Source organism: Clytia hemisphaerica, unplaced genomic scaffold, assembly GCF_902728285.1.
Source record: "Clytia hemisphaerica strain Z4C2 unplaced genomic scaffold, Clytia hemisphaerica genome assembly, whole genome shotgun sequence".
Lineage (NCBI taxonomy): Eukaryota > Metazoa > Cnidaria > Hydrozoa > Leptothecata > Clytiidae > Clytia > Clytia hemisphaerica.
In genome coordinates, this window is record NW_027104472.1 from 1,194,838 (window position 1) to 1,209,597 (window position 14,760).

The window sequence follows — 14,760 nt, forward strand, 5'->3', positions numbered from 1 at the left end:
TTCCTTGGAAAATACAAGAAATCATTTACATATTTCTCGTAAGTAAGAAAACATTTAATTTTTCAAAAATGACAGCGAGCTTAATCATCATAGTAAAGAGTAAAACTTTCAAAGTATTTTTGTGTAAAAATTTTCCAAAAACTTTTGAAAATGGGTTCTTACACGGTTCTTACGTTGAAATTCTTTTGTTTTCATTCTAAAAGCCAAAAACTTGTAACTTAAATATCTCGACTTTGGAAAATAGTCAGGCAAAAATATTTTGAGATTTTGTTCAGGACAATAGAAGCATCCCACATGTAGTGTGTTCGTGTTACAAAACTACAGGCTGTTTGTAGGAAAAAAATAAGATCTAGCTGAAACTTTCTCCAGACCTTCTCGATATATTTCATGCGCAAGTTCCACTTTTTGCCACATTTTGGTCTAAAATTGACCATAAATAGCATCTTCTGCGTGAATTATCTTGAGTTAGGTAATGAAATCGGCTATACCCGTTTAAAAATCTTCTATATAGTTTTCCGAGAGCTTTCGAATGGTTTACTTGATATGTCTGAAAATGAGGTTGAAATTTTCAAAAAATCTCGCCCTTTGGGTTTTGCCTGGGGAAAAAAGAAATGTCCCAAAAAAGTGATGTTCCACCAGTGGGATTTTAGGGGATTTTTTCTTGAGGCATAACCATCCTATAGAGAAGGTCTGGAGAAAGTTCCAGCCAGATCTTATTTCTTTCCCGTAAATTATGCTAAACGACCCCACTAATGCCAAATATTACAAACTATCTGATTATCCCTTTAAATATGCTAAATAGATATCTTTCATATGATTTTTAGTGTAACTTCGCCATCGTCATTCAAAACGAAATTAGAGGAACACTTTTACTGGCCTGTCATTCGTAAAGATGGCGAAGAAGATGCAGAAAATGAAGATACCTATTCTAGCATTTCTAAAATAGTACCCTGTTATAAAGGTTAGTTGTTCATGTTTAATAGGGTGCTCTAAGGGGGGGGGGGCATCCGAGGCAAGGGAAATGCCAACCATGTGGTAAATAGATTATAGTGGCAAATATTAATAAAAATGCGAACTTTGGCTGAGTGTAGGCTTAAATGATAGGTTCCTTAAGTGTTCCTACTATAAGGACGTGATTCGATTTAAAGTTCTTATCTATTTGAAATGAAGAAAAATATTTCAAATTTGGTTTAAGATTTAGGATTTGGTGATATGTCTGAATATCATATTACAGGTTTTTTTTATAAGCAAGTGTAAACCCCTTGGTAAGGCTCGTGTATGCGCTTAAGTTCTCAAAGCATCCAGGCATAGCTTATACTTATTATATGCTTATGAATCATGCTTTATGATTCACCTTCAAGTTTTTAGTGAATGTTCAGAAATTTTGTAAAAATTTGTTCAGATTTTGGACAGTCTTTTTTTTTACTTGACCTCTACCAAACCTTTTTAAACAGATAAAAATGACAACTCGAAAAATATTTCAAGCTGACATGTATGCTTATGTTATGTTTAGGAATTCTGCAAATCTGAGCCTTCATATGCTTATAAGCGTTATGCTAAGCAGCTTATTAAAAAAAAACATGTATCGCTTTAAGTAAACCTGATTTTTTGTTTCAAGATGTACTTTTTAAATAAAATGAATCCCATTTTTTATAGAAATATTTTACGAAATCACAGAAAACGTTGGAGAACACCTCAATGTCACCTACTGAATGTACATGTGCATGGTTGGACAAAATGGGAACACCCAGACTTGATCTACTTTACTCTAAAAATTGTACTAACCCGCTGATCTTTCCGTCAAAATTTCTTCCTTTGATCTTTCCAGAGGATCTTTCAAGGAGGCAGATTTGCCGGATGGAGGTCAGGTTTTTTTGGGTTAAAATTTGAGGGAAAGTCAAACCTCGAGTCAAACATTTGAGCATTTTTGGACTCTTGACTTATATCCCATAATTTAGCCATGGTATACCCCAGACTAAGTAAAAAGTCAAACGTTATATCGCTATTCCCAGGAGTAACTGTGAACAATTTTGTAGATCTATAGAGGATTTTTATGTTTGATTAAATTACGTAATTTCCACCATTATGGAAGAAAAACTTCGAGTATGTAGAGGCAATAGGTAGACTATATCTGACTTAGATATTCTTTGGAATAAAAATATGGTATCTATAACCATAGTTGTTTTTTTGTTTTTGTTTATGCACATTATACTAATTTTGAAGTAAAATTTATTATTTCTGTACTTATTATTTCGTTTTTCTATCTATATTAATTTATTCAAACACGCTTTTTTATAAAACAAGTGATACTTTTATGGACCTACCTGGTTATGCATTTAACACATATATAATTGATATCTACGTGAGCGTGACCATTAAACAATCATTCAGAACACTAATAGTGACGATCTATTAACATTAGTCGTTTGGTTCTTATAAAAAAACGTTTAGAAACCAAAATCTCATGCTCTATGAATATTCATTCATATTCAAGACTTCGTGAGCAAAAAAAATATCGATCTCATCAAAATATTGAGTAATTTGGCTAAGAATATTGATGTATGCTCATTAATAGTGATTCTTATAGATAAAGATGCGTTTTTTGAGCTGAAAAATTCGTTTTTTACAAAAATCTGCTTGAGCCATCTTTCACCTATGATGGTACCCTACTTTCATACAAAAAATCAGAAAAAATTAATGATCCAATTTTTCACAAAGTCCAAAACAACCGTTTTTTAGCCGTTTTTTGGCCCAAATTTGCCCAAAAACATTTTTTTCGAAAATTGGGCTCCGTCACATTTGAGGGTTTATAGTTACGCATCTTTGTGCAAAAAATAATAAAGAATGAAACAGGCAATCTCGAGAAAAGCTAAAACCTAAGTAATTGATAATGTGCTTATAAAAAAATATCAAATTTGGCCAGTTTTTCTACAAAAACACGCCAAGCAACCAAAGGTTCATGTCTAAACACACATATTCTTCAAAAGTAAGCCCTCATGAGCAAAAAAACATCTATCTCATAAAAAAATTTAGTAATTTGACTAAGAACATTGATGTATGCTTATTAATATTGATTCTTATAGATAAACGTGTGCTTTTTAAGCCAACAAAATTTTTTTGCAAAAATCTGCTTGAGCCATCTTTCACCTATGATGGTACCCTACTTTCATACAAAAAATCAGAAAAAATTAATGATCCAATTTTTCACAAAGTCCAAAAAACCCGTTTTTAGCCGTTTTTTGGCCCAAATTTGCCTAAAAATTTTTTTTTTCGAAAATCGGGCTCCGTCACATTCGAGGGTTTATAGTTATGCATCTTTGTGCAAAAAAATCAGAAAAAACTAATGAGCCAATCTCGAGAAAAGCTGGCAACTAACGAACGAACAAACGGACGAACATACAACGGTTAATTTATAGGACCTCCACCGGGGTAGGTCCAAATATGTAAGGATCAGCTCTAGCGAATATTTAAGAACAAACTAAATAAGACAAAGACTGAATTAAGAATACATCCTTAAAAGAATATTCATGATGAAATTTGCCAAAGAGTATGCTAAGAATATCACCATCATGGAATTTGCGGAATTTGGCAACAGAACCTAAGGATGCCATTTTTGAAGCATTTTGAATTGTAAAGTGCCAGTTTTCCCTCAGTGAGGCTCGATACTTTCACAAAAATACCATTTTAAATTTCAGGGCCCGGTTGTTCAAAAATTGATTAGATTAAATCCCGATTAGCGCTAATCGCGATTCAATTTCGATTAGTTAATCCCGGTGACTAGCTTCCGTTGTTCAACGTAAGATTAACTAATCGTGGACTCTTTACCTGTGTTTTCAAAGATCTTAATCCTGGCGTCACATTTCGAACGTTTCCAAAACATTCGAAAAGCTTTTTTTATTAGAATTTATCACTTCAATACAGCGACTTCACCTTTTTTTATAGAAAAAGTTACTTACTGTAATCCTCGCTCATCCTGGGCCCGGTTGTTCAAAAGTCGATTAGATTAAATCCCGATTAGCGCTAATCGCGATTAGATTTCGATTAGTTAATCCTGGCGATTAACTTCCGTTGTTCGAGCGTCAGATTAACTAATCGTGGACATTTTGCCTGTGTTTTCAAAAATCTTAATCTTGACGTCACTTTTCGAGCGTTTTCAAAACATTAAACTTAACCCCTTATTTTGCGCCCGGCGTGACCGCAAGGTTATCCCACCATCCTTTCGATGTGGATTTGTTATACTTGATTTGTTTGCCTTCTATTATTCGTTTTTAACTAATTTAGTCTAATAATATTTATATTTATTCTAATGTATATCTCTTGGTCCAAATATATTTTATTGTCATTAGTCTTCGCTTTTCAAAACATTCGAAAATCTTTTTTCGTTCAAATTTCTCACTTCAATGCAGCGACTTAACTTTTTTTGTAGGAAAAAGCTTCTTAATCCTCGCTAATCTTGGGTCAGAGCAGGATTGAAATTTGGCCCATTTAATCGGAATTTAATCCAGATTAAGCTTAATTTTTTTTCGAACAACTGAGTCCTGTGCTCATCGGCGCTACATGTTTTTTTATAAGCATATAAAAATCCGAAAACGGGCTCAGAGATGCTTAGGTCGAAAGCTTGATAAGGCTGAAAAAATGCTTGAGGGATGCTAGATATGCTTACAAGTGCAATGCTTATAAAAAAACCATGTATGTAAAGGATATTTAATCAAAAATAAAACTAATCGGCCGCTAATCCACTTTTGAACAATCGGTATATTTCATATACCGAAATATTGGAAATTTTACTTCTGAAAACCCAAAAATAAGGTAAATATAGGCTAAAATCTGGCTATTTTGAGCAAAATAATAATAAGGGGCCTTCTCTTTGACAGCTGAAAATATTAATTAGTGGGGGGGGGATTCTAATAAGGTCCAAGGGGTGGTTGGAAAATTTTCGAAAAAATAACAAGCGGGGGTCCGTTTATTTGGAACCAAAGAGTTGAGTACATTCATAGGGGGTGTTAAAGGTTCAAAAAAGAATTAAACAACAATGTAGACTCAAAACGAATGAATTTTTTTAAATTCATATTACAATAAGAACCTGTTAAGAACATTTAAGCCTGAAAATTTCAAAAAATAAAGAACAGCCTTGTCTGTACACAAACCCAATATCTACGGCTAATTTCAAAATTCATTGAACTACGCTACGATAATCGTGAGATACACTCTGGTACAGAGTAAGAACAGCCCAGTCTGAACGAAAATTTACTTTACTGGTTCTTATAAAAAAACGTGTACTGGGAAAGGAAGAAATGAATAAATTCGAAACTGTTGATACTGTATTACATTTATTATTTACACGTTTTTTTATAACATCCAATTTTTTTGAAGTCTTCAAATGTTCTTAACTTTTTGAGTTTTAAGCCTAAAATGTTCTTAACATGTTTTTATTTTCGCCATATTTTCTAAGCATTTCTGTCCATTTTCCTAAGAAATTGGGTGTTTTAGAGTCCGCGAAGCCTTAAAATGTTCTTTTAACATTTTAGCCATCGAAGCCTTATGGTCTTATTATAGTTTGTTCTTATAAAAAACGTGTATCTTATTAGCTTTTCGTTCGTTATATCTCATAATGACAGATTATTATTATTATTTCTAGTAGAATATTCACAATTTTCTATCGTAAAGCTAACGACTCAATTCCTTGACTTAATCCATCAGAAGTCTGTCGACCCCAATAAGAAACCTGCACCCTAATGAAAAAAATAAAAGCTCTCACCTCTCGTCCAAACGTCCACAATCTGAAATGTAAAAAAATTATAGCAATTGTATTTATTATCTCTCAGAAGGGAAAATGAAGCAAAACCCTCAGTTAAGTTTGTGAAGTCTCTTGCGATTGCCAGAAAACTTGAGTTGACTCTTTTTATCTTGTCTATTTTCTCAGGTTGTTTATAATAATGGTATGGGAATAAGTTTTCAATCCATAAACATTCTTACCATGTTTCTCTAGCTGCAGTTTCAACATGCGACTACCAAAGCCACCGAAACACTATACAGTGTAGACAAATTCACATGAACCATAATATATAAGACTTCTTTTGAAATTGAATTAGTTTCTAATTAGTTTTGATGGGTCCTCTAAAAGAAAATATTTTAAATTCAAAACCTTCCATTATGTGGATAATAAAATATTCATAGCTGTAGGTAGCAGGGTTGGCCTTGTTAGAATGAAAGTGTATGCATGCTAGTGTGAGCTTAATTTTATTTTTCATAACTTTGATTTGCAATATTCCATCATAACACTATTAGAAACCTCAAGTCTCACATTACTACCAATAACAAAGTAATAATTTTAGAAGCAATTGAGCAAATTTCATACAGTACAGAGCGTCCAGAGGGATACATAACCCCGATTGAACATGGGGTCACAAAGGAAGATGGGGGGAATCAGCTTAAAGGGGGGAGTGAATATTTTCACCTTGATGAGAGACTAATGCAAATGGGGGATTTCAGGAAATTTTATGGTAAGTTGGGGTAGAAAGTGCAAAAATTAGGTATAATATTTCAAATAGAACTAGAAGATTAAATGTGTCTATATTTCCAGCATTACTGCGTTCATTGCAGGAAATTGTTATTATGCAAAATATAGCAAATCGGTTGGTCACAAAAATATTCTTCCAATAGGGGGAGCCCCGGGAAAAAGGATGGGTGAGAAGAGAAGACAAAATGGGGGTTTTAGGCCCCAGATGGGGGCCCTGAAAACCTGGAGGACATCATACTGAAGACAGGGAAGTACTAAAAAGGTTCTTCTTCCCAAACGGATTTTAGTAAAGGCAAAATTAACGAAAAAATTGAAAACAACATAAAGCTTACCAGAACGAAAAAAAATCTATCAGTTGATTGTATATTGTAATTTTTAATGACAATGAAAAAGAAAACATAATAAGAAAGTGAAGCATGTCTAGGTAGCAATAATAAAACAATATGCTCAAAGTCAGAACTATTTGCCTAGTTTACAAAATGATACTATCATATTAGGATCCTAATAGCCATTAGCCATTATCATAATCCTGTAAATTATTCATAAAAAGAGAATACTAAACAAAAAAATTATTGTATTTAATCCAGTGCCATGTCTTCCTCTTTGTTGTCTTTTGATTCAGCTTCTTGGAGAGCTTTCACGAACCCCACAATGTCTACAAAATGATTAAAGTTTCAAATGAAGACAAGCCATGAAATCAACGTGACACATACAAGCCGTTTCATAACAACCTGTAAATTAAGGCTAAACCTCGGCTTTTACCTTTTGGAGAGTTGTCAGGCTTTTACTCGTCTTGAAATACGCTGACAGGTGCTCAAAATAATTATGCTTGATAATTTCTGATAGAGTGTGAAGCTCAGATAATTCTTAATCAATAATTGTTAGACTAAATTTCACGTTTATATAACAATTCGTGCAAAACATCCTGCAAGGACTCTAACTGAAGAACCGCAAAAATTGTCTCTCGCTAATCCGAATTCGGCCAGGAAAAGTAATTTCTACAGAACATATTTTTCAGTGTTCTTGACGGGGACTAAGAATTAGTCCGAAATATAGAATAATTCGAATAATATAGAAGTTCGAACTAAAGACCACTGTAAAATGTTTAGAAGTGAAATGAATATAGTACCTCCTTTGGTAGCAGCGTCGATGGCGTTTTGACTGAGTTTGAATTGTTGCATCAGAGGTGCCAGTTGCCCTGAAGATAACGCTGCACTGAATGTTGACAGAGCCTGGAGGAAGAGAATATTCGAATATTACATACTAGAATCTTTTGTCAATGTGATTTCAAAACCGCGACAAAATTGGTTCGAGATCGAGTTAGATAGAAAATTAAGGGTTTTTGACGCCGTGTTTTCGATGACAAGATTTTGACTACATGATTTTGGTGACGGGAGTTTCGTTCGATATTATTTCTTTCTCATACAACTCATAGCGTCAGCTTAGGTTTAGGTCCCAGGCAAAAATTAGGTCCCCTGAGTTTTAAGTCCCCCAAAGATTCATGAAATTTTTGGTAGCTCCCAGGGCTTTGACTCTCGACACAAAAAAGGGTTATTCAATGTAAGTTGTGTTGCAGTTGAAAGGTAGAGACAAATATTTTGTTCATTTTATATAAAAAATATTGCGCCGCAGATGAAAAATTTTCAACATGAGCATTAATTTGAGTAATTGAAGTCGACCATTAAGATGAAGAATTCAGCCCCCACGTTAAATGATGAGATTTAAGCTCCCCCAAGTCAAGTACATTATGTCCCCCAAATCTTTATAGCCCCCATCTTTTTGGGGCTTTTTGGAGGGTGTAACTCCCCAAACTAGCAGGGGGGGCTGACGCCATGCAACTGTAATCTGCGAAATTTCCATGTACAAGAAGGATTCTTAGTTGGTCATCCAGGGTCAAATTCAAAAACTTTTTGGGTGTATTTTCCTCCTCTACCTGCCTCTACCAGTAGAAATTTAAAGATTAAAAATAGGCGGTCAAGGACTTTAAATAATAACACTGACTTGTTTGAATTGAGCAGATTGTACAGTTTCTTTGATTTCTTGTTCAGTACCAGATAGATTCTCCACAGCTGGTAAGAAAGGCTTCAATTTCTCTTGTGTTTCTTTGTCAGCTAATAATGGTACCAAAGCGTCGACTGAAAATGAAGCAGCCAAATCCACACCTAGATTAAATTTATAGCAAGCTTTAATGACGTGCAAGACATTTGATACTTGAAATTGTCTTTCAATTGCTTTATAGCAGTAAAAACTGCGTAACCTTCAACAGAACCAGAGCCTTTTATATTAGAAATAGCGTTAACAACAAGTCACAACAGGATTCTGATGAAAATGATTTTAATGTTCAGCACAAGAGCTCTATACTACAGCCAAACAAACGTATTATGTATATTCAAATGCTTTCAGCTGAAAATACAAAATAGCATAAAAAGCAAGATTCACTTACTTTCTTGATTTGCCGGAACTAAAAAAATAAAAATAATAAATACTTTTTTAGTATCATGGTTAGCGAGCACTTCACCAAAAACCGGGATTTTTTATCCCGTTTCTTAGTGAGTTCCACTTTGACGATTTTCGAAAAATAGAAGTCTTTCAAGTGCTTTGACGCAAATTCGATATTTTTGCTACTGCAAGAGCTTCATAAGTTTAAAGTGACGTCAAAAAATCGAATGTTTAGAGCCCGAAAACATGGGCTCAAAACATTCGAAAAAGTCGCAAAGTGGAATACACGTTACTGCGTAGAGAAAAAGCCGTGACGTCTGCTAGTATAGGGGCTATATCATGGTTTAAGACATGTTGAACGGTAAAAAAGAATGTGGCTATTATAATTTGATTTTTCCATGATTTATTTAGGATACTAATCTGGTACAGGTTAGACCATGCTTTTACATTATGCGTTTAGAGTTAGCGCATTAGTAAATTAAAAAAAAATTGAATTACAGTCTGGATTAAAAAGTTCAAAAATAGAATGCCAAGTACACTCTTCTTTTGTAAGAACCAGTAAATTTTAGTTGAGACTGAGGTTTTTATTTTTCACTTTGAACCTCCAATTGTTCTTATAAAGAAACTTTCAATTGATATATTATCCTGTTCTTATTTACAAGGCTAAATAGAGGCATTTTACATTATTATTTACTGTACATTAAAATTTTAATAATTTGGACCTTAAAGGTTTTCTACGGGAATAAAAGGAGCTTATTTTAGGCAGTGTTTTCATGCTGAGTCAGATAAATTAAAGCTACTTTTATGACGCAACAATATCCTGCAAACAAGTAAAAGATCGAAAGTTGTTTCGAGATGTGACCTCACATTCTATTACTTTTGTAAACAAAAAAATAGCAAAGTTGATTTCAAGCAAATTTACAATCGAATGTTTTGATTATAAGATAGAAAACGTTCTATTTATTATAATCTTAATTAAACATTCGAAAGAGTATCAGTAAAAGTTTCTTTGTTTGTGAGGAATGTTTTTTATTCAATGTGTTTTCATTTTTTCAAAGCCTTTTTCTAATCTTGTCGCACTTGTTTTTACTGCATCAGCATCATCAGACCTCACAATCAAAACAAAACCTTTAATTGCAGGGGGGGGGTCAACATTTATAATACCAACCCATAGCCCAAAAACCTGACTTTTGACCTTTTGAGCTAAGTTAACACCACCACCCCAAAATTGGTATCGATACCAACTTGAAAATCATAATTTTCAGAAAAAGGGGGGACCCACCCCCTTACTTTGGTATCGATACCAACTTGAAAATCATAATTTTCAGAAAAAAGGGGGACCCACCCCCTTAATTTGGTATCGATACCAACATGAACTTTTTGAATTTGACAAAATATCATGGGACCCACCCCCTAATTTAGTACCAATACCAATCTGACAAATTTGAGTTTAAAGCTGTTTAAAGGGAACCCACCCCCTCCCACACAAACAGGGTACTAAGAGAAACTTCAAAAAAAGAAAAGAAAATGACTAAAAACTGACAATAAAATTAAAACAAAGCCAATGAAGCTAGCAAAATCAATCTGAATATAATTGATGTGCAAAAACTAGGAGAAGCTATTATTAGTACATAATTTTAGAACAGAATAGATTCACTCATTAACAAATGCTATCACAGAAAAAATGCTTTGCTTCAGGCTTGATCAAAAATAAAACTTGAAAATAGCGAAAAAGTCCAAAATAAACAAACTTCAAAGTCATTTAAACTTATTACTCATTTACAGTCATTATACTCAAAAGCTAAAACAAATCCAATTGAATCCGGGGTATTTTCTAGCTAAAAGGGCAAAAATTAGGAAAGTTTTGCTGTCATTTTGATATGGATACCAACTTTATGTATCATATTATTTAAAAAAAGGGGTACCCACCCCCCTATTTTGGTATCAATACCAACTGAGGATAACTCTTTTTTCTAAAAAAAGGGGGACCCACCCCTATCAATACCAACTTGACTTTTCAGACTTTTAAAGGAAAAAAAGACACCACCACCCGGCTATGGGTCTGGTATCTGGATGTTGACCCCCCCCTGTTAATTGTGTTGAAATCGAAATTATCATCTATTATTATCAGCTACATGTTTTTTTCTTTTATAAGCATAACGTTTATAAGCATATGCAGGCTCAGTTTTTGGTACCTAAACAATGGCTCAATTTTTGAGAACAATAAAATGCTAAGCATAATGCGAGCCTGATATAGGGACAGACACTTGCATATAAAAAAACATGTTTTCCTGGTTCACTTTTTTTCTTAGATTGTTCTCATCTTCCTGCGTTTTCGAGCCTCTACACTTTTCTTATAAAATTGTTATAAAAAAATTGAATGTACCTTGCATGTTTGACAAAATACTTTGTAGATCACTCAATTGAACAGCACCACCACCATTTCCTGCTTTGGAAGCAGAAGAAGCAGTGGTTGGTTTGCTTGCATTGTTTGAGCTAGATGTGGTGTTGGTTGGAGCAGCTGGTGTGCTTGTAGTGGTAGCTGAGGTAGTAGAACTGAGACAAAGAGCGATAGTAAAATTACTTAATAGAATTCTAAGTTCAAACTGGCTTTTTACCTATTTAACTTTTTCACACGTTTCTCGAAGCAATCAATTGGATTACAATAATATTACTTTCTTTCCTAATATGGAAATCTTTCTTATTCATATTTCTAATCATTAGAGTAACTCTTAAAAACAACATCAGAAATTTAATCGCCGTTTCATATAAGACACATATTTCATATCAGGACAGTGTCTCCCTATTGTTATACTATGCTGATATAAGCAAAATAAAAAACGTTTTTCGTTTCCTTTTTCTGACCAATCTTGCTCCACATCCGTGTCAATTCAATGTGAAAAAGAGCAGAATTTAAATTGATGAGTAAGCAAACGATATCACTCTTATTTAAAAACAAAACCTTTAATTGGAGCAAAAAAAAACAGATCAATCTGAATAAATATTACAAAGAAGGTTCTTTATATTATACCTTTTAGCTGTAGAAGTTCGAGAGGAGCTTTTGGCCTCAGTATCTGCACCAAGACCCCCGGCGCCACCAAGGCCAGTCATACCTAATAACTGCATCAATTGGTTTTGATCCATGTTGTTGATCAGGTTTTGGAGGTTAGAATCACCTGATAAAGAGTCAAAATAAAGTAAAATGTGAATGACATTCAGTTCAGTTCATGTTTTTGATTTTGAACCTCCTTTATGGCCCTTCATATGCGATAAGATTTTTCCATTGCTAAAACTATTAGATTAGATTCCAAATTTCAGTAAGATGATCCAGTTAGTCAATATGATATCTGGTGCCAACATACTTGTATAAGTTACAACTTCAGTGATGAAAGCTCAAGATTAGTGGTGAATGTTTTGGCATAATGAAATGGTTTCAACAAAACCATGAAATGATATAACCAGAAACTTCATCAATACGATGAGAAATTTGGAAGCATCATGCATAGTTTCCTCCTGGGTCAGCCCCCCCCTGAAAATGAGAAAATTCTTTTCCCACTCCTTTAGTGTTTTGTTTACATAAATGTTGAAATTCCCCCCCCCCTCTTTTTACAACCTGGATCCGGGCAATTAATTTTTGTGCACCGTAAAAAACATTTGCATTGCACACCAATTTTCCCCAAAAGATAACTAATTTACAAGAAAGAGAACATCTGCCATGTCATTTGAGGAAAAAAAATATGCATATGTAAAAAAACAATAAAGGTGACAGAAGACTTTCTGTTAAAAATTTGAAATGTTCTTTCCCCCTGAAAAATTTTGTTGCATCTTTTTGAAACCCTCCCCCTTTGGATTTACATTTTTTTCCTTTTTTCCTTTTCACTTTTCCTTCCTTTCCACCTTCCCCCTCTTTGGATTTTTTTTGAAAAAAAATCCCCCTGGAGGGGGGGACTATGGATCCCAAGCTAAAATACTGAGGCTTACCTAATTGATCTCCAAGTGAAGCCAGTGCTGGTTGCAATCCAGCTAAACCACCAGCAGCACCTCCAGATCCACCGCTGCCACCAAGAGCACTACCAGGTGCTGGAGGGTTATTTAACATTTCGTTGACTTTCTTACAATGTTCTTCATCCTTGTCTGTTTTAGGTTCTTGCATCCAGAAGAAGAACTTCCGGCTTGACGATTTGAATTTGAGGATATAAACACGGCCTGTTGTACATTGTGTTACTCGTTTGAACTCGATATCATCAGGGAAGATGATGAGATCCTAAATTAAAAAAATTGTGAATATTTTTCAACACTTAATTTTGTTAAATAATTCAAAGGATACAATCATACTTTCTGTCATATAACATGTCACAATAACTTTCACTGATAGCGCGCCCTTTTTAACTTTTTTTTTCATTCAAAATGACGATTGGAGAATTAGAGAACGCCCGCCACCTAACCGCCTATCGCTCGATGGAATTAACAAAAAACAAGTGTGTAACTTGCTGCGTGAGTGACGTCAAATGCTCCATCGTTTTGCCACTAATTTGTTCTTCTTCGTTCCAGACACTCGCGTGTGTCCCACTAAGGATTTAAAAGCCTACTCGGTGCAAAAGAGAAATTGTGTATTTTTTAATACGCCGTTCATTAACTCAAATCAAATGACTCTGGAGGTTTGGTGAAATGGTGGCTGAAATGGTGGCCCAATTGCTGTCCCATGTTTTGTCAGATAGTCCTAAGTTGTCCACTCACTGATTTTTTATACATCCCTGGACAAAGCTATACCCGCCATCTTTGATTGGATTGAAAATTAACGTTTAACGGTCCTACATCAACAAAAAAATTTGAGGGAAAGTAGATCTAGCGCTTTTGATGCATTTACACCACTATTGAGTAGTGCCGCCATTAGGGTACCACATTTAGAAAAACTCCGATCAAAGATTTTGCTTTGCCGGGATTGAGAAACTTGGTCCACGGTATATAAAGGTCAGTGGTTCCACTACGAAAATTTTTCATAATTCAATTTAAAAGCCTACTCGGTGCGAAAGAGAAATCGTCTATTTTTTAAACCGCTGCTCATTAAACTCAAATCAAATGACTCTGGAGCTTCGGTGAAATGGTGGCAGAATTGCCGTCCCATGTTTTGTCAGATAGCCCCAGGCTGTCCCAAGTTGGATCAGTTGACGGTACGTAGTTGATTTGTTTAGAAATTTTGCTGGTTTGATTGGTCAGTCATTTGATGGCTATGCAAGTTTCCCTCAACTGATGCAAGTTACCCGACTTCACGGTAGTTTATCATTTGGAAAACCCCCCGTATTTGGACCATTCTATCGTGGGCGCAAAATAAGGCGGAAACTATAAGTAGCACCATCAATGCAAGATTGCCGCCTCATCTTTATTTGCCCACGCGCGAGAACACGAGCTAAAGTAATCATTTTTTCTTGTGCGCTCAGGGGAAAAAAGTGATTGATATTCTTTGAAGGAAAAATGTCAGAAACAAACCCAAAGACCAAAAGATGTATTTTGTTGTTGAGAATCGATCCTGTGAAGATGAAAAAATTTCTGCAAAAGAAAAATTGGAACGCTGAAAAACTCTAATTTCGATCTTCCTTAAAGTTAAAGGCGGGCGCAAATGAAGCCAACATTCAAACCAACATTTTTTGTTAAATGTTGCATCAAATGTTGGAAGAACGAGTGACGTCACAAACTTTGGAATGTTGCATGAAAAGTCATTTGAGGTGAACATTCAACATTTTCATTTTCTTTGCTATGATGGCGGCAATGGTGGCAGACTTCACGGCAGTTGTGCTCTTGAG

The 14,760-nt window shown here is 34.6% G+C and overlaps 1 protein-coding gene across 2 annotated transcripts in view; it reads right to left on the reverse strand.

The window, feature by feature from the left end:
• Positions 1 to 6,875: 6,875 nt before the first annotated feature.
• LOC136821376 (proteasomal ubiquitin receptor ADRM1-like) overlaps positions 6,876 to 14,760 on the reverse strand; it is a 14,268-nt gene continuing 6,383 nt past the window's right edge. Inside the window, exons 2-8 of one of the 2 annotated variants that reach the window (XM_067077614.1) lie at positions 12,941 to 13,223; positions 11,991 to 12,135; positions 11,346 to 11,515; positions 8,964 to 8,981; positions 8,522 to 8,655; positions 7,650 to 7,752; positions 6,876 to 7,175 (exon numbers count right to left, since the gene is read on the reverse strand). In XM_067077614.1, the coding sequence (XP_066933715.1) occupies positions 7,099 to 7,175; positions 7,650 to 7,752; positions 8,522 to 8,655; positions 8,964 to 8,981; positions 11,346 to 11,515; positions 11,991 to 12,135; positions 12,941 to 13,223 (930 nt within the window). In that variant the 3' untranslated portion in view covers positions 6,876 to 7,098. Of the gene's footprint in view, positions 7,176 to 7,649; positions 7,753 to 8,521; positions 8,683 to 8,963; positions 8,982 to 11,345; positions 11,516 to 11,990; positions 12,136 to 12,940; positions 13,224 to 14,760 lie in introns of both variants that reach the window. The other variant, XM_067077613.1, reaches the window with a different exon arrangement.